The sequence below is a fragment of the Anopheles cruzii genome, chromosome 2 (genome assembly GCF_943734635.1).
Source record: "Anopheles cruzii chromosome 2, idAnoCruzAS_RS32_06, whole genome shotgun sequence".
NCBI lineage: Eukaryota > Metazoa > Arthropoda > Insecta > Diptera > Culicidae > Anopheles > Anopheles cruzii.
In genome coordinates, this window is record NC_069144.1 from 44,087,416 (window position 1) to 44,107,062 (window position 19,647).

At 51.4% G+C, this 19,647-nt stretch overlaps 3 protein-coding genes across 4 annotated transcripts; 1 reads left to right on the forward strand and 2 right to left on the reverse strand.

Moving 5' to 3' along the window:
* Positions 1-344: 344 nt before the first annotated feature.
* On the reverse strand, positions 345-1,855 carry LOC128277366 (carboxypeptidase N subunit 2-like). Its single transcript, XM_053015816.1, has 2 exons — positions 1,741-1,855; positions 345-1,676 (listed from the first exon to the last, which is right to left on the reverse strand). The coding sequence occupies exons 1-2, from the start codon at positions 1,764-1,766 to the stop codon at positions 398-400; spliced, it is 1,305 nt and encodes a 434-aa protein (XP_052871776.1). The 5' UTR covers positions 1,767-1,855; the 3' UTR covers positions 345-397.
* Positions 1,856-17,182: 15,327 nt separating this feature from the next.
* Positions 17,183-17,932, forward strand: LOC128277289 (protein LLP homolog). 2 transcript variants are annotated; one of them, XM_053015731.1, is made up of 2 exons: positions 17,183-17,497; positions 17,566-17,932. In XM_053015731.1, the coding sequence occupies exons 1-2, from the start codon at positions 17,327-17,329 to the stop codon at positions 17,863-17,865; spliced, it is 471 nt and encodes a 156-aa protein (XP_052871691.1). In that variant the 5' UTR covers positions 17,183-17,326; the 3' UTR covers positions 17,866-17,932. The 2 variants fall into 2 exon arrangements, with proteins under 2 accessions (XP_052871691.1, XP_052871693.1); XM_053015733.1 differs by having other exon boundaries at positions 17,584-17,932.
* Positions 17,568-19,226, reverse strand: LOC128277288 (syntaxin-17). The gene is made up of 2 exons (XM_053015730.1): positions 18,793-19,226; positions 17,568-18,725 (listed from the first exon to the last, which is right to left on the reverse strand). Exons 1-2 carry the CDS (start codon positions 19,106-19,108, stop codon positions 18,100-18,102), a joined length of 942 nt encoding a protein of 313 aa, XP_052871690.1. The 5' UTR covers positions 19,109-19,226; the 3' UTR covers positions 17,568-18,099.
* Between the last annotated feature and the right edge of the window lie 421 nt (positions 19,227-19,647).

Genomic DNA, 19,647 nt, shown 5'->3' on the forward strand with positions numbered 1-19,647 from the left:
TGTTCGGGTGTTCTGCAACCCTTTCTCGGCGTCCCGACATTCCCGTGCCACACGCAGGACACAACGGGATCTGGGATCCCGCTGCTGCCGTGGTCGGGTATTCAAATTTCCGTTCCGTTCCCGAGTTCGGCGAGGAACCGTCAGGAAAACCAGTTTTTCCTCGCACGGAACCCGGACTGTATTTTATGTCCCGGTGCCCTACATCCTGTGGAGCACGGAGAAGCTAAGGTTTTCCGCATCTGAGTTCAGTTGTAGCTTTGGGACTCGCTACGCAACATCATTCGGAGCGCGATCGCCACTCGAAGGCTAGTGTTGTGAGGTGCCAAGTGAGTTTGAGCTTCCGATGGCATCAGAAAAGAGAACCTTTATTCGTTACATTCCAACACGCGAGGCGAGCCTACGAGCAACACAACCCATCAACCAGCTTCTGCTCCTTGCGACACTCGTTCCTCGTCTGTGCGTACGCCGTGATGGATGATTTGAGTTCCTTCACGAACTTCCGGTTGTCGTCGCAGCGTAGGTTGTTGCCCTCGAGCAGTAGCCGCACCAGGACCGGGAAAGATTCGCTCAGGTCCTTCACCGATAGGCTCTCGATTTGGTTCCGGCTTAGGTCAAGCTTGATGATCCTCGGCACCGTTGCCAACACGTTCAGATCGAAGCGCACCAACTGATTGTGGGCCAGATGGACGTACTTAAGGTGCGTAATGGGACCCGTGAGGCTGTTGGACACCGACTGCAGCTGATTCCCGTCCAGCTTGAGCAGGATCAGTTTACCGAAGCGAGCGATCGAATTGAAGTCGAACGTGCGAATGTGGTTGAAGGACAGATCAAGACTGATCAGTTTCTCGAGCGTCGGCAGCCCATCGACACTGTCCAGTTTGTTGTGCGGAACCTTCAGCAGGATCAGCTCCGAGGACACTCCGTTTAGCTGTACCGTTCGAATACCGTTACCGGTGGCCACGAGCTGGCGCAAGTTCGACGGGATCTTGACCGTGTCCAGGCTGTTGTAGCTGGCATCGATCACATCGAAGGACCAGCGACGTTCGAATTGCTCCATCCGGAGGGCTTTCAGGGCGTTGTGCGACACGTTCAGCTTCGTCAGAGAGGTGCAACCTTCCAGCAACTGATCGTCGATCGCAACTAGGTTATTCTGTTGCAGCTCTAGGGTCTCCAGCTCGGACAGATCGTTGAACAGTGCCGACGGTAGTGCACCGAGGTGGTTGCCGCCGAGCAGCAAAGTTTTTAGCTCCCGCAACCGTCGGAACGCGGAGCCTTCGATGGTGGCGATGGAGTTGTCCGAAAGGTCCAGTGTCTTCAGACGGTTCGCCCCGTAAAAGGCGTCCTCCGGTAGACTGTGGAGGACGTTCTTTCCCAGGTACAACTCTTGCAGCACTTTGGCCGTGCCGAAGGTGTTCGGAAGGATCTGTTTCAGGTCCGACCCGGACGCGTTCAGAGTCTCTAGCTTCGGGAACGCGTCGAACGCAGTCGCGGGCAGTGCACTGATGGAGGACCGTGAAAATTGCATCCTCTTCACGAGCGAAGGATTGATCGCGGCAAACGTCGATCCGGGCAACTCATCCATGGACAATTTGGCACCAGAAATGGTACAGCTCATGTCGCGTTCCAACATACAGTTGAACTGCTTCGCCGGGACGGCCGGCAGCACTAAGGCCAGCCTAAAAACCACCAAAGGATAAAGCACTTCCAAATTGAACACCACCGTCGAGACTAATTACTTACGCGCAAAGTAAGAAAACCTTCTCCATCTTGACGGCGATCGGTGCTACTGCCCACTGGACCGAGAACGAATCTTGAACTGATTCGGGCGCTCGAGTCGGGATCGTCACAAGTCCAACGCAAACACAACTCTGCTCCGATAACGGGCTGCGCTTGTTTGCCGTCAACTTTAACCCCCGTCCTGGCGAAGCGCTTAATCGCAATCGGGTTGGTGGTCGGGCGAGTTTGTTTGTCTACCGCATGACACACCGCGTACTTTCCGCGATCGTAACGATGGCCAATCGGAAATATTACAAGTGCGTCGGCACGGGGAGTTTTAGAGCGGTTTTAAACCATTTTTTTAGTTGTTATGTTTATTTACCAAAATGCTCTTAGTTCCATTTTCTTATCAATTAATGGCCAAACTCATAATGACACCCGTGGGTGATGAAGTCTTTATTAACGTACGACTCGCCGGCATGGCCAAAGATGCCGGTCGTTATGAATCATAATTTGAAGATAAATGTCCTCCAATTTCCCACAACATCGAGGATCCCCCCCCGGCCGTCGCGGTCAATTAATCAAACGACGGTGACGATTGGACGATTGGGTTTCGCCGGTTGTGCCGAACGGAACCGTGGCCGATCCGCCGAGCGCTTCCAGCGCTAATTCGTCACGGTTACGGGCACTTAAAACCGAATAAATCAAACTACAAAACGCAACGCAAGTGAACCGAAACCCACTACTTAGTCTGTCAATCAAAAGTCCATCATCTCCGGCGCATCGACCGCCGGCCGACACTCAGATTACAGTGCGTCACGAAGACACCGCGCTGTGTGAAGAAATTTTAAACGAAAAGAAGTACATGTGGACACGGAACGGGTACCGCATAATGTCCTGTTTTCGTTGCATTTCGGCCGGGATGCGGGTCAGCCGGGCCGACGGTACGGTTCATCGGAGAAGGAAGCTTGCAACCAAAAACCAATATAGACACGGCACAGGCGGAACTGGGCGGAGGTTCGTGACCCACTGACGCCCGGTTGACGGTTCACAGCCGGCCCGGCCCAGCCCGGCCCTGCGAAGCTGTCCATTACCGGCAACGGCCGTCAGCATCAACATCACCATAAACATCCACTTTAATAATCATTATTTGAAAACATTTATTATAAACTGCTTAATTACACACTCGGCCCTCTCGGCTCGGTGCCGGCCGAGCACACATACACACACACACACAGGCACGCACACACTGTCCAAACGTTGATCGCCGAGCACGAAACACGAAAACAAACCACCCCGCGTTGGGTTGAGCCACCGGCAAGGATAAGGGTTCGCCAATTTTGAAGGCTACCCGGGCCCGGCGCACTAATCGCACGCAAGCCAACAGGAGGCTTCATCCTTTGCGCTTGGCACGGTTGGCCGGAGTTGGCGCGGGCTGGCCACCGCAAAAACAACAACATTCTTCCAGAACGCTGCCCACCTGGAAGCACTCGACGAAGACGAGAAGGACGTTGCTGAGCCCGAGTTTCCGTTGCGTTTTTTGCGAACCACTTTGGCTGTTTTCGAGGATCAACAACAACAGCATCTTGCGTACCGTTTTTTTTTCGCTCGAGAGCGAGCCCGGGCGAGACACAGTTTGAGGGTCAAACTGTGTAACGGGTAACGTACCAACGTGTAAATTAAATACGCTCTATTGTGACAATCAATTTACGTCGATGTTCGTCGATATTCTGCAAACTCCCTGCCAATCAGTCATAGCTGCAAAATGGCCGCGATGGTAACCTTGTTACGGCCAGTGCGATGCGAACCAATATTTGTTTCCAGGGCAGCAGGGCCCCCTGATTGGCATGTGCAATTATTGGGTCGCTTAATTGAATTTAAATGCAATTCACGCTTGGGGTCCCAAAGGAAGCGGCCGCCGATTTGTTGGCGCATCGGAAACCATTTTAAATTATTTCCCAACTAATGGAACAAGGAAATGAGAATTTTGCGTTTGCATTTACCTTTCCATTCCACGATCGCATCGCGCACAATTATTGTGGCCTCCAGACCACACCGTCCAATGGTTTTAGTTTTGAAAGGTTACTCAAGTCGCCGGTGCCGGTCGTAAACATTTTACAACCATCCTTTGGGACCATTCGATCGCACGGTGACAATTTATCGTCCCACACACACGCGCGGTCCCACATTAGCGGTCCCGGTCTCGACACCCACCCAATCCGTGGGCAATCTTCCGGCGCTGGACCACAACGGTAACGGTGTGGTAAGGGTTTTATGAATGAATGCACGACCCTCGGTCGCAGGCCATTTCGCCATTTCGGATTCACTTTCGACACACACCGAACCGTCGACCTAGGGCACCTAGGATTGTGTGGGGCACCGGTCCGGTGCAACATCGTTGCATCGTTGCAGTGCGGGGTGCGTTATTTATTGCACCACGCAACGCAACCCAAGAGGTTCGTCATTGCCACGCGAATTCAAGTCATCCACGGCCGACACCGAGTTCCGGGTCCGGATCCGAATTTACCGCACACATCGCACCGACGGTTACGTGCAGCGGCCAGGTCGACCTAAATCTTTAGTTTATGGGCCAGCTTTATGGGCATTTTTACACATCCGCGGTCATTCCGATTTCCACAAACGAGTCGAGCTATTCAATGGACTCGTATTTCAGTGCGGTGTTTGTGAATGTCACGAAATGAAAGGCCGCTGGCGAGCAACAGCAAAAGTTTACCATCTTGGGGTCCTTAAATGACGACTTCGTGAACTTAAATTTTTATATAAATCTACGAACTCAACAAACACTTAGGATTAACAAAAAACGGATTTCTTTAACGAAGCCCCCCAATTAAGTCGAACGGCACACAATGGCGTACGTTGTTAACATAGTTTTCTGTTTAGCTTTTCCAATCAACAACAGGCAGGTAGAAAGGATGCACCAGGCCAGGGGTTTGGGAAAGGTGGCCATAAAACGAACAATTTATAACCTCACCATTTTTCATCGCCTCCAACGCGAACCGGGTCTTCGATCGTCAATTCGAGCGCTCATACGTGTGCCGCGGCGGCGGCGGTGCTGGTGCCGTAATCGTGCTGCATTTGATTGGTGCATTCACGCAGGAGGGCCCCATCCCGGGCGCTAATGCACCCGGCAAGGAACCCGGCACGGGTTGCGTAAGAGGGCCCCTTCTTGGCCTGAGACTGAGACAGGTCGCCAACACGCCGGGAAGGTGATGAAGTTAATAAGATTCTTCGCCATCTCCGCGCGGCAGACGATTAGACACCGGAGCGTGTGTGTGTGTGTGTGGGAGGGAGTTCGATACCAACCACGAGTAGTATGTTGCCGCGCATGTGTTTTGAATTATCGCAATCATTTCGGGATTCGGTTGGCACCGTTACCGGGTCGGGCCGATTACCGCCGTCGCCACGAACGGCTCTTTACTTGGTGTGTGGGGTGAGGTGATTGCATTCTAAAAAAACCCCGCGAAACATTCACCGATGCACCGCTATGCACCGGAGATGCACCAGCGGTCGTTTATATCATCTTTTAATGCCGACGGCACCACCTTCTCGCGTCTCGCGAGTCGTCTCCAAAACGAGTGGAAGAAAAATGAATGAACGGCCCGAGAGTGAAGGTTAAGCTTGCACGGCGCTGCTTAGGGACCCGCGAAACCCGCCCGGTGATGGGTACATATGGGAGGCGGCCTCCGAACCGTAAACGATGCACACCGACCACCATTAACTCGGGGCGGCCCGGGACACCATTTGATCGATGTTTGATAATAAAATAAACGGAAACGGTATTAACACCTCCGGCCGGCCAGAAAAAATGGATGGGTCTTGGGAACCCTGGCTGTGACCCCTGGGCCTTTCGATCTTTGGCCGCCGGAGCTATGCTAGCAAAACCCCCGAAGCCTTTCCCCGGGGCCAGCCATTTCATGGGGTTAATTCCGCCATTTACAAGCGGTCAATTGAGGCGAACGGCGATGGCACGCCACGGGTCGCTGTTGTGGCCCGTCTTAATGGGCTTTAAAGCTGCATTTGATTATCGTTTGATAATCGCCTAATTAGATAAATAGCAAAAACAGTGGGTGTTAGGAAATGTGCAAGAGGTCATACACATCTTGCGGTGCAAAAGAACATTGTAACAATAAAAACCGGCGGTTCACCTCTGATTGCAACTTGTAGCGACCGAAAGGAAACAAACCGGCGAGCGGTCCAGCACAATCGCGCTCTGGGGTCTGCATCCTCATTATGCTCTTATGCTGATTATACGGCCCGAAACATGCCCCTTATTATCATAACCCGTTGGCCCGTTATCATTGCTAATGCGTTCGCTTTACGGCCCCGTCACGATCGACGGCGGTCCGCGATCCCGGTCCTTGGTCCCGTCTTTTGTTTTCGGCCGGCCATCCTCGGCGGAGAGGTCTCCTTTCGTTCGACTTTGGGTGTTCCGCTTATCGATTGTGGCTCCTGATTTTCTGCGGCCAACGTGCGGCGTGTCAATAATTTGTTGAGCCTCCCGAACGACCCCGTTGGGTGAACGACCCCGCCGAGGATCCGTTCCCTCTTCCTCTTCAGCCCGTATGATTGATGACGACAACGTCGGCCCGTCAGAAGGCATTAAGGACTCCGCGGGGCCGAAGAAATCCTGGTCCCGTGCGTGAAGCGCTACACCCGAAGCCGGACGAATTAACTCACGAACGCGGCCGTCACACTGTGGCAGGGAGAGCTCGGGTGGGGGGGGGAGCATAATGGCTTCTGATTGATCCACGCACTCCCCGGCCGGCCGGCCAGGCGCTACTGGAAAATCGTAGGTGCAAAGGGTAATTCAGGCAAATCAAAGAAGCACCTTACATGATTGTCCCGCGCAGGGGACCCCCCGCGCCGGGGGGCCCGTGTCCCTTTTAATGGCCCTCCTTAAAGACTGCTCCTGTCCTCTGGCGGGTCGCCAATTTTTCCCCGGGCCCCGCAGATGGCGCCCCGGCGCGATTGAAAGTGGGTCATTGAAACTCGGCACTCTATTTCCGCCCGAACCAGTTCTCCGATGGCCGCCGGCCGGCCGACCGATCTCGGTGACCGAAGGATCACAGAGCCATCACAGCTTTTAGATCGATCGGTTCGGGCCGGCCACTGGTTGGGGCGCACGGGTAAAAAATCAATTACATGTATCATGTTTCGGTTGAAATTATGATTGCCGGACCGGGCCGGGCGTTGGCCGGGGTCCAATTACCTCGCACAAAAAAGTAGCGACATTCTTTCCTTTCGGCCGGCCACCGATTATCGGAACTGGCCTGACCACCGTTTACGCACCGGCAGCCCTTGGGAACGACACGAGAATGTCACAGTCGACCGACGGAGGACCGGTGCGCTCTTGGGTGATCCTTTATCGGGGCGCTCCGTTGCCTTTGGAATTTGGCTTCCAACGTTTGGGAATGAAACTTTCTTTAAAGGTTAACGAAAGAACCGTGTTTTAAAGATGGCCAAGTTACGTGTGAAAATGCAGATACAAAAACGCACAGAATGTTACAGAACTTGAAGTATAAAATAAAACACTCTTTTCTTCGGCAACATTGAACAATTAAGTTAAAATTCGTCTCTTACAACTCACTTCGCGATCACCACATAAGGAAAGCTGGTGACTGGTCGCTAACAGAGATCGATCTTCTCGTGACCATTCACCATTCCTTCACCAATCGGCCACAAAGACACAGTCCGCAACCGCAAAACCAATGGTGGCATCACCAGAGCTGAGTAACACGAAAAAAGCGTCACACAATGAGCTAAGTTTCAACTTTTCCCGCCAATGCCCTGAACAGCATCAGCATTCCGGGGCCGCACATCGTGCATCGTGTTGGGCCAGCACGAACCGCATCCACTCACATGTCGCACAGCTTAGACGGCAGGACCTCCCCGCCAGAGGTTGACCCGTGGCGTGGCGGTGTCATCAGCGATCGTTCAACGATGGCCCACGACGACGTTGATTCAATTGACACCATTCGCGCGCGGCAACATGATGTGCATGACGACCTCACCACGCGGTTGCGGTTTTCCCTGCCGGTTGCCGGACCCTCAGTGTGACTTATGGAGGTCCAATCGGTCCGCACGGAACCACGACGACCCACGTTGTGCTCGCGCTTGTTGTGGCATGTTGTCGAAATATCTGCTATCGAGCCGCGATCCCTCAAGTCGTCGGGTCGTTTGCATTTATTATTTTGAACCCACGACCGACCGCCGTGCGCCGCCGGAACTCGCCGCTCGCCGGTGCGGTTCGTAAATCATGCCAGAGGTCCACGGCGTCGTCGTCGTAATAAAGTTGTGCAACATACCGATCGGACATGGGTGCGATCTCGTGGCGCAACCTGTGGCCCCAACACGACACGTGCAGCGATTCGAATTCGCGGAACATCGAGTCAGGTTCTCTGTGGGAACTCTGGCTCTGCTCGCAGCTGACCAGGGAGTTTGTTGTTGGTAATTGGTCGAACGTTACCGGGCTTTGTTCAAGTCAAACGTTTTGTTTGATTTACCGAATTGATGTTTGAATTCGCTTTGCCAGAAACCCTGTCAACATTGGGCGCGCCAACATGTTGGACACTTTATTCTTTTGGGCCGCGCTGGGACATCTTTGAAACACGGCCGGATCGGCGGATCGGTCCGGAGTGAAAGTTCCCCAACATCCCCAAACTCTGGCGTACGTTCTCGTCGGCCTTTGTTGGTCTACCGCCGCGTGTTCTTCTATATCACAGCGCCGCCGCCAGATGGTCAGCGGTTGGATAGCCCGGCACCGGAAAGACCTTCACCCGGGCTCGGCACGGCCTAGCACCGGGGGCAGCATGAAAAATGTCCGCCATCATCCCCGGGCAGCGAAAGGAAGAGCAAAAAAACGCAAGCCCCACAGACCCAGGCGGACAATGCCGGCGAACAATCAACAAACCAAGATTGCGACAAGGAAAGGGCCTCGCACAAAGAGCGAATTCTCCCGTCCGGCGGCCCCGCATGATGAGCCCTGGCAATTGTCAAAACCGTCCGTCGCCACGAACATGTGGCCGCTCGGCCTTTCGCCGCACGGCCTTTCGCGGCCTGATTGCCGCCAACTGCACGGCCACGGCCAGGGCCAGGCTCTGGGGCGGCCAAATTAAGTGCATGTTACTGCATGTAGCGGCCCATTCCGGGGCCTTTGTGTGCCTTTTTCGGGGTTGGGTCCGGCGACCGGGCGCAGGGTGGCCAAAAATGCACCATATGCACGCATGTCGCTCCTCCGGCCCAGGAGGTCCAGGGCGAAAGAAATGCAATCTCATCATATTTCCACAAAATGCATCCATCCGCGGGTGGCCGCGGCTGCGTTTCGCGGAACCCGCCGCCGCCGCCGCAACGGAGCGGACCGCGGGGCCAAAGTTAATTAGTTTGATATTGGGGATTTTCTCTAGAGGGGGGGTCGCGGGCACCGATCTGCGGTTAAGTTGCAGTTATAATAATGATATCAGATGGACCAATAATGAAAAGCGCATCCGTCGATAATGATTTCTCGCAATCAGCCGCTTCCCGAACCCCCCCTGGACCCTGGCCGGTTTTCCAGAAAAGATCGGCCACTCCTTTCGGCGACTCATCATCGTCGTCGGCTCCGTTGCCGCCGTCGTCCGCTGGGCCGCTTGTGGACGGCCCATCGACCTGGGCTTTCGAATGGAGAGTCCGGCGGGACCTCCGCATGCTCGCCAGACAGGGCACGCTCGCGTAACAAACATTAATTAAGTAAGTACAACTCAACTGTAACGCAATCAAGATTAAGTTTTGTGTAAATATAATCTTCGCGGACCGCTCCGGCGGACGCTTTGTTTTGCGGTTGCCATCTCTCGGCCGGCCGTGCGGCTCGAGATCTTCGAGTTCTACAGAGGGAATTGTGGCCTGTGCCCGCGATGGGCTGAGAAGGATGTTTTGGAATACCTTATTGTAAAATTACGGACTCAATAACTACACGGGGGGCTTGCGTTCGAATGATGCAATAATTAGATGCTTACATGAGTTGCTTCAAATTTGTTATTTATTTATGGGTTTGTTAATCAAACAGCTCAACTGTGCCAATTGCCTGTGGCAGTTATTGACGTTTACTTGAGATGTTAGTCCCTCTGTGGACTGGGAAAGCTTCAATAAAGACGTTTTAAGCAATTTTGGATACATCTAACTACTATTTGACTGTCTTTAAAATTGACTATACCGTTTATGCTACTATCTGCAACAAACCGTTGTATTTTTTGCTTGAATCTTACACATGATCCATTAGGCCGATTGATTGAAAGTGCTGAAAATAGCGCTGAAAGTAACTAGCTGAATATCTTTCGCTTTAGGTTAAGCTATTAGGCTTAGAATGGTCTTCTAGCATAAACGAATCGTATTGTACTTTTGATATTTGTCTTTAATTCAATTGCAAATTTGTTGCATCAGCCCTCTGCTTGTATCATTTTCATCATCATTGGTTTATAATCATTACAATCACTACACGTTCTGACCTGTTGAAGAAGTCCGCTGGGGGCCCCGAATCATTTGAAGGGAAACAAAAATGCCCAATACAATTTAACTTCAATTTGGGATTAATGTTATGCAACATTGGACAGGTTCAGAATACGGGGCCCCCGGAACCGGAGAAGTAACTTCTCACGACTCGCTGCACGGTTGCAACCTTCAGCCTCGGGCGCTATTGAGATACCCCCATTCTGAGCCACTCGAAACCCGCGGACGGCTGTGGCCCCTCGGTCAAACCAATTCCACGCCGGCGACTGCACGGCTCCACACGGCTCCACACGGCTCCACACGGCTCGGCTATCTGATGGAGTGCAGTAACGAAGTTGTATTTCCCTAATTATCTGCGGCATGCAAATCGGACCACAGAGAGTGACAGAGCCGCGCACGCGCACTCGCGTCAATAAATAAACGGTTAATCGTAGCACAAGAAGCCCGAGCCGCCCGCTCCGAGGTTTCCCAGGTGCCGTACCGTGCCCTAGGCACCGTTTGTCCGGACGGAAAGGTGATGGCCGAGAGATGGCGAGATCATCCAGCCGGCGTGCGCCGGCGGCGGCAGGAGCATTAGGAGTGAACGGGGGTCCCGCAAGACCAGATGCTCCGCCAGAAGTCACGCCGCGAAGGTGGGACTCGCCTCGCGGCAGAATTATTAAAATAAACCGCCACGGGTTGCGAAACGCGAAATATGCGAACATCACTACGGGCCCAAAAATCGCGCAGAGCGGAGCGGAGCGGAGCGTGTTACGTGTGCCAAACAAATTACCTTCGGATGGCCTGGCCGTGCTCGAGGATCGGCATAATTGAATCCGAAGCCGTGGATGTGCCGTGTGCGCCATTTATCCACGTCAATGTTTCGGCTGGCGACCCGCGCAGTTAGCGCCAGATTGGAGGTTGTCGCGGCCGTGCAAATGGCATCCGCAAAAACTGTTCCCCAGACCCATCCGCGGGAGCAACCGGCTCGAGACAAAGTCATACGTTGGCCCTCGGACCGGCGAGACCTTTTTAATTTAATTTTAAGAAACTCAAACCTTTGCGTAGCACACCAATTTGAGGATTGAATTAGAGCATCAAAATTAAAATTATCAAACAGGGTCCTTGGTGGAAACTGATCGGAAATGGCGCTGAGCTCATCGTCTGCCGGAGCGTTGAGCCAATTTGTCCGCAATCGGTTACACTGTTGCCCGATGAAATTCCACTATTTGCCTACATTGTTTTAACCAATTAACGGTGACAGCTAATCCCGCAGTGCCGCAGGGCCGATCCGTGCCAATCGGCCGGTGCGCGGGTGATTCCGCAACTGTGGCACCGGCGGGTGGGCGACACCATATGGCACCAGAAAAGGTCACCGTTGGTTGCCGCTCGAGCCCTCCGAGTTCCGGGGAGTGCCGTAATGATACGCCAACCAGTCAGCCAGCCAGCCAGCAGAAGCGAATGCAATCCGAAAGGTGCAAATGTTTGTATTCATAATTTGCTGATCGTGTGTAAACATTAGCCTCAAAACCGTTGCACGATCTCCGGCCCCGTTTCGGCGCCCGCCGGGGTGAATGTGAACGGATTGCAGAAGTTCTACGAGGCCACTTCAAGGGGAAACCCAAGGGGATCCTAGCGTGCCAGTGATTGGTGAGACGGATTCGGAAAGTCGACGATGCCATGGCAACATGGCAACACATTGGTCGATTCTGGTACACTCAAAGCAGTGAAATAGATTAGTTAAATTTTGTTTTTGAACTTGGAGTCTTGTGTTCGTACGCAAAGAGTACCTAAAATACTAGAAACGAAGTCAGCGAAATCTCCAAAATGATATCTCCAAATAGCTTCAAAGAAACTAGTCTTCTAATCCCTGAATACGAATTGCGTTTTCAACGTTTCGAAACATTGAGAATGAGATTGAGTTATTCAAGGTACGCACGGTATGCTGGAACTATTTTAAGCCTATCATTACCAACTAAAGAATAGTTTTAAAGAACATTTCTATGCTTCGAAACATGTCACTACTCGTCGGCCGAAAGCCAATCAACTCAGAACTCGGTGAAATCAGCAAAATGGCGAGAACCCACCACAGACCCTGACTGCAACATAAATTGCAGTACCAACCCCTAGTCTCACCGCCAGGAGCCGGACGCCCGATCAGCGGCACCGATCGGCGATAATCTGCTGACATTTACATCCACCCGCCCACCGCCGACATAATGTTGGGTCCGTTCTCCGGCCTCCACCGTGAGTCGCTTTAGTCGCTGCGTTGTTGTTGTTGTTGCTAAACGCTTAGTCCTTCAACGGCCATCCATCAACCGCACACCTGACGCCTTGCGATCGGCGGACCGAATGAATGAATCCTGCCGTCTGCGCCACCTGTGTGTCCGAGTGCCCGTGTGTGTGCGTATGTGTCCTAGGTGACCCCATCTGGGTGTAGTTTTTTGTGTCGATTGTCGATTTATGTTTTGCGTGCGTAGCATACACTCGATGAATGAATTTTTAATTTGATTTCTTCGGCCAGCCAGCCGGGCCGGGTGCCCTGAGCCTGGTCGGGATCTGGTTAGCGGATGGGTCCGAACGAGGGTAGGTAAAAGTAAAAGTGAAACTCAAAAGCCAACCAGCAAAAACGCAAACCATAAGGAGTTACGCAAACGGAACTCCTGTCGTGGCGGCTGCTGCTGCCGACGGCCGTCTCGAAGGAGGCCTAAAGGAGGTCACATCTGTGCAACGGCTGCGTTGGCCGGACAACATCTCGGCAAAGCGGGCGGAGCGGGAGGCCTGACCGATCATTATCAACCGACGGACGGATGCATCCCGGTGCAAGCTGCGTTTACGTGCAGGGCGAGATGAATGAAGCTGTTCCGGGCCGATGGTCCGTCGGTCGGCCGGTTCGCCGGGTTGATGGAAAATGGATAATTCAAATAATCTAACAAACTCCGTGCTGCAGGCGACGTTCAGTTTTGCTGACAGCTCACTTACCCGGGACTTCGGGACGGGAGAGCGCTACACTTGAGATCGATCACGGCGGGAGGAAGTTCGCCGAGTGCCGGGTGATGGACGTAATTTCTTGACGGCGCCAAACTCCAGCACCGACCCCCTCCCCCCTAATGGCGAATGCACAATCAAAACCGATCTTCTCCGGTAGTTGGGGCCGCACATTTTTGACGAGCGCTTCACAGGTTGAGGGGCTACGAGCCGTGTGTTGGGCAATCATCATCGCGGCCCACGCGAGAACCCGAGCGGTGCATCCTGCCGGTGCCGGTTTAACCTGTCACGAGCTGTTTACCCAACAACCGTCGGGTTGAAACTATGTTAACGCTAAACGGTTCTGGGATGATGATGGCTTTTGCCTGCCCGTTCGGCTAACAAGCGGCCAGCAAGGGTTTCGGTCACTCTGCACACGGACCCCGCAGGCCCGGCTGTTGGTGTAAATATTAGACAAATTTGCAACGAAGCGGCCGCCACAGCCGATGATGGGCCCGTAATAAGTGGGTCCCTATGGAGAGTGCGGACCGTCCCTATAATTTGCGAACGCCGGGATCTCTAGCATTTCAGGCGATGGGATCGCATGGTTCGGGGATACGAGCTCCTTGACGATGGTCGGTGTACACAAATTACCGATTTCAGTCAGTTGGAATGCGGAAACTACCTTTGAAATGTTGGGTTATGGTTATTAACAATGAGATTACCAATGATACAACAACAACATAGTTCTAGGAGAGTTGAACAGTAACTCAAAGATGTGCAAATGTAACTAAATGTTGTGCGAATAATTATTTTTCCTATTTTAAATAAAAATCGATAAAGTTATCCTCAAATGAATTGTTGAATAACCCACTGCCACTGAGTTCTCAAAATCCGAAATCAGTCCCTATTCCAGTTCCTTCTAGTTGGAAACCTGCACCCGGCGATCGTCTGCCCTGGCCTATCTGGCTTCGGGCGATAGGGAATCAATTTCCCGCCCCGTTTGCTCACCTTTTGCCACCTCACACTTTGCCCACGCTTCCGGATGGCCTCCGGAACTCATCAATCTTGGAAGCCTTGACCACATGGCCTGCGCCGCCGGACGATGGCGAACGGATCAGCACACCTTTCGCCAACCCGGGTCGGACCATTTATTTTCGCAACACCACGGCCGGACCGTCATCGACACGGTACGGTTTTCGCGACCACGATCCAAAAAAAAACGCCGGCCCGTAAACCGATCCCGGCGGTCCGGCGGTCCATAAACGCGCTCAGTGTGGCCTCCGATCTATTAATTTATTAATCTATAATCAAGCGCGACTTGGGCCATAAATCTTTCGGTCCGGGCTCTTCCGGATGGCCCGAATGATACGGTGCATCTCGTGGCCCCGGGTCTTGTTGTAGTGGTCCGTAGACTGTGCTAAAGTTCTATCGTTTCCGGTGTGATTGGGTGGGCTTCGTGTCTGGGTACGACTGCCTTCCTTTCGGAGTCTTAGTGCCCACAGCAAGACACTAAAGAGGCAAGAGTGTCCCCAGTACTAACTTTCATGTTAGTGTGTTAGACCGGCTACCCTGGTCCCTGCGAGGCTCGTCGGCAGAATAATTGCATCACATTCAACATCCCATCAACAGTTGGGTGTAATAATAACAAATTATTTCAATTTACTGCGTCTAATTAGAATGCAATTAACGGATTGAAAGGGGTGAGCTATCTACGTGTATGTGTGTCTGTAGGAGAGGGTGGTTCGGAGGGACGGTCGATCTTAGTCATGCGTTTGTGGTTCTGAGATGCTGCGCATCACCGGCACAGTTCCCGGGATGATAGCGGCCAAGCAACCCATTGCAAGACGATGATGTCAGAAGGGATCGATGTTTTCGATGAATCCGAGGGCGGGATGATGGCCACGAGCACTATGAATTAGTCACGACACGTATCGGGCTCTACGATGAGCAATGGGTTGGTCACATAAATCAAGCCTAATTGGCGAGGGAAACACTCGGCTTTATGGAGAGAATTCTATGATCGACTAATGAGTAAATTCAGTACTTAATCGTTATCGGAGCAAACTGGAAGAATGAGTAACGGTTTCGTGGCACTAGATGAACTAAAAGGTTTTTGGATAAACAAATAAAGTAAATTGGTAAATGAAAGTATAAATACCCACCAATAAGGGCCTTCGAATATTTAAATGGAAAGGTTGTAGCATTGCCAAAAGTTATACAAATGCTCGTGAAGTTTGTCGTATCGTTTGATGTGAAAGTTTTAGAATAAATCTTGCCGTCAGTACAGCTAAAGAGCGAGGTGTAACCCATCACAAGATACTCGATTATTTAATAGTAAACCAAGTGATAGTATTAAATCGTTTTTAAAATGCTGGTGTAAATGATGAAAAAGATATAAATGGATTGATAAACTTTTGCCTAATCTACACTTGTTCCGATTACTTGTTCTAAGCTTGATGTTGTGTTTAAATTGTATTGCTTATTACGTGCCCTAATACAAAAATACTGAATCGAAATATATTACATTGCCTCGCAAAACACGGTCGAATAGAAACAGTGAAGCGAACAAACCCAGTGTAAAAGGCACTTGCCGGATTAAGCTTTTCACTTAACTCGGTTTGAGTATCCTGACATTTCCGGGAAGCACTTAAAATTGTGAAACTAAATATCGCTTACATTCTGGTGCTGTTAGTGGGCTTATGGCCAATATGGCTGCTACCTCGTCGTTGGAATGGAGGTAAAAACTCCGCTTCAAGCGAGCGGAATAAAAAAGGACCAGGTTCCTGACGAGTGCGACAGCGACGACGGGTGGCCATCAGAGCTGTCGCTGTGGGGGGTAGCAAAGTAAATAGAAAAAATCCCCGTCATTTCCTTAGAGAGTCGCGCACACAAATACTAGCGCTCCGAAGGATATGATGCCTTCTTCATTTTGCCTGTGGCCAAAACTAATACACCCGAAGAGAGTCGAAAGGAAACAGAAGGCCCTGCAACGGTGTACGTGGCATTTGACCAGTACGTGGCCGGTGCGCAGTGGAGAAAAAAAGAATCTCGAGGAAACTGGGTGCACGGAAAATGGTGTTTGCAAAGAAAAATCCCTCCCCATCGCCGGTTCGGGTGTGCGTGTCAGTGCGCGGAAAAGCCGTAGCGGAAGGCGGCCATATTGTTTTTTTTTGCATCTGATTTTTTCCCATCTTTCGCCACCCCCTGATTTGCTGAGGGGGTGTAAGTTTTTTTCTCCCTCGCTTCCGCTACTCGCCCTCGCGGGATTGGTTGAGGGTCGCATAATTTAAGCAATCGTTAGAGAGGGAAAGAAACCCTTCCGGGGTACACCCAGTGAAGGCACCCCTAAATGTGTGTGAGGCCAGAGGCGGGAACCGCAACTACCCTGACCGGGTCCATTGTGACTGTGAGGTCAGAGTGAGAGAGAATTGGGAAACGTGGCGGTGCACGAAAGAGAAAAAGAACGAAACCGTTCCACATCCATCAATCTTCGACGGGTTCGTCGCGATGGGCGTTGACGGTCTAGAGTGGACAAGGATTTGCAAGGAGAACGTTTCGAACGCGCAGACAGGAAACAATCCATAATGCAACATTCTTTCGAGGGTTGCCCGAGATTGAGCTACGTCTTGAGTGTACGATTCGACTTTATTATTCATCCCGCGAATTGCCTTTCCAGTTTACTTCCGTTTCCTAAATCCAAAATTATGTCACAAAATTCAGGTAGATGACCATCATAAATGCATTTATTACAATTTCCTGCTGTTATCCATTGTTCTATTTTAATGTTCTTATGAGTTGATATGCCACATGCGTAAAGAAATATTTTTACCTTCGCTGCGATCCCAAAAAAAAAAGACATGGCAGGATAATAACTGTAAATTTAAACGGCTTGAAAAGTTTCCAAATGGCTACGAAATATTTCAACAGGCCACGGGCTTCAAATATTCTAAGCAAACGATTCGAAACAAAATGTCATGAGTGTTTTGACAGCTCCATTTCTTTTCAAAACACGACGTGAACCAAAGCACACGTTTTCGTGTTCTTTGGTAAATTTCCGTCGTAAATTCCGGTGTTATTATCCGTTGTTTGGTCGTATAGTGGACGCGGATCCGCTTCGTCTTCGAGTTTTGTTTGCAGACGATAGAAAAGCGGCCACAAAATGACTGCCCGGTGCAAGAAGCGACGCAATCGGAACAACGCGATTCGCCGTGCGAAGAACAAGGGCAAGGAGCTGAAGAAGCTCAAAAAGACTCTCGGCCTGATCGATGAGGACGGAATGGAACTGATGGACAAGATCAAGGATGTTACGGAGCAGGAGAAAAAGAATCAGGTAGAACCCGGCTGACTTCACACGCGAACAGAATTAACCGCCGTTGAACTCTCTCTATTTCGCTTCAGGAACTGGCACTGGTCGAGAAGGAGACGAAGGAAGAGCTCATCAAGCGAGAACTGAAACAAGTCTCCGCGGTTCCGGATGATAAGTTCATCGAAGTGGTGAACGAGAAAACGAAAGTGAAGCATGTGTACAATGAGAAAACGAAGCGCGACCAGTTCGGCAGCTACCCAGCGTGGTACAACCCGAAGAAGGAACAACGGAAGCAGAAGCTCAAGCAAGGAAAGATCACTAAAAAGCGACAGTTCCGGGGCAAACGAATGCACTACATCGACAAGACGTGCGCGTGGAAGAACGCCATGTAAGGAATCAAGATCGGTGTCGTTTGTAATATTTTAAACGTAATAAAACAGTGTTTACTTCGTAATCACATACCTAAGTTCTAACAACATTAATATCGTATATCGCCGGCGAAGCTAGTCGTGGATTACTCCCTAGAAGCAAGCTTTAGCAACGACCTATGTACAGAAGCATGCTTATGCAGGAATAGTGCGCGCATACGGAAAGCCTTACTGGATGGTGCACCGATTCAGCAATTGTCAAGTGCGCGACACAATCGGCTGTTCGGCGACGAGCAATTGATCTCCGGGCTCTCCGGTTATCGCTTCCGTGGCACTGTCGCTCGCTAGCGCCTCCTCTTGTTCGACCTCACGGTTCGCCGATACATCGTCGACGTTTTTGATCATTTTTCCACTGGCAAAGCCCACCAAACCTCCACCGATGGCGGCCAATCCACCCGCCTTCAGGCCCACCACCAGCCCAATCGGTCCACCGATGCAAGTACCCAGCAAGGCACCGGCCAGTGGGTAGACGGCCTTCTTGTACGCCAACGCCCTTCGCAGAGCCGTCACACCGGCCTCGACCTCGATGTGTGTCAATTCAACGTTCTGCTCCACTTGCGTCACCGATTGGCCCTGCTCGTTTACCAATACGTGCACCTTCTGGTACAGATCTTGAATATCCTCCATTTCGCGCTGTAACGCAGTCATTTGCCGGAGACACTCTTCACGCTCCTGCAACTCTGTTTCGGCCTTGTTGAAAGTGCTGGAAATCTGCGGCACGTACGCCAGTTGCCGTTCCGAACCGTACGGGATATTGTCACTGGCTACCTCATCTTCGAACTGCGCATCTCGAAGCGATTGTTCGCGTAATGCTTGCTGCATCGCTGGGAGAGAACAAAGAATGGCGTGATCAAGCTGGCGCACTGGCATAACCGGCCCAAATTCGCTTACCGATGTACTCTGCCATGATGTCGTAGGAACGTTTCTTCACCTCCTCGATGGCTTCATCGAATTTCTTCTGATCGTCCGCCCGCACCCGGCGGCGCACCTTGTCGATCTCCACCAGCATGAACTTGATCTGTTTTACGATACGCGAAGCATTCATCTGTTCCCGCTTCACCTTGTCCCAGAGGTGCAGCGAGCCAGCCTTCTCAATGTTACATTTGTGGTTCTGCAGTACGGCTAGATACTGTGGGATGGTCTGGTTGAATTTCACGATCGATAACTCTGCTATCTTTAGCGAGATTCTCTCGCCATCGTCATCCATTGTGCACTTCCCGTTGTTGATTGCACTACAGTTCCGGATCAAGATCCGTGAGGTGCGTTATCAAACGTTTAGGATGGAAGGGAAACAAAGAACGCAAATAAATATTGTTGCTCACACCGTAATTGAGAAAGACCTTCAGAATCGAATCGTTGTGTTTGTTTGGGTTTTCAGTGCAGCGCTGTCAAAAGTGACAGTTATGACGCCGCGCGCGATTTCCAGGATAGTCGCGCCCTCCGAAACTACGCCCATGGGCTTGAGACGATCGGCCGGGGTTATTATCGGCACGGTATAGTATCAAACGATTATTGTTTTTCCATAAATATAAACTCGCTTCCAATAATCTTAAAACCGAGTATTTTTTTTATTAAATCTACTACTTTCTGCCTCCATTACGGAGACCCTTCCAAACCGCACGCCCATGACTTTTCGCAATTTGCTTGGCTTGCTGTGTGTGAGCGCGACGGAAGATAAGGAGGCTAGAAAGGGACACCGCGAACAGCCTCGAAAACCAACGCCGCAGTGTCAAACGTCGAATTTGA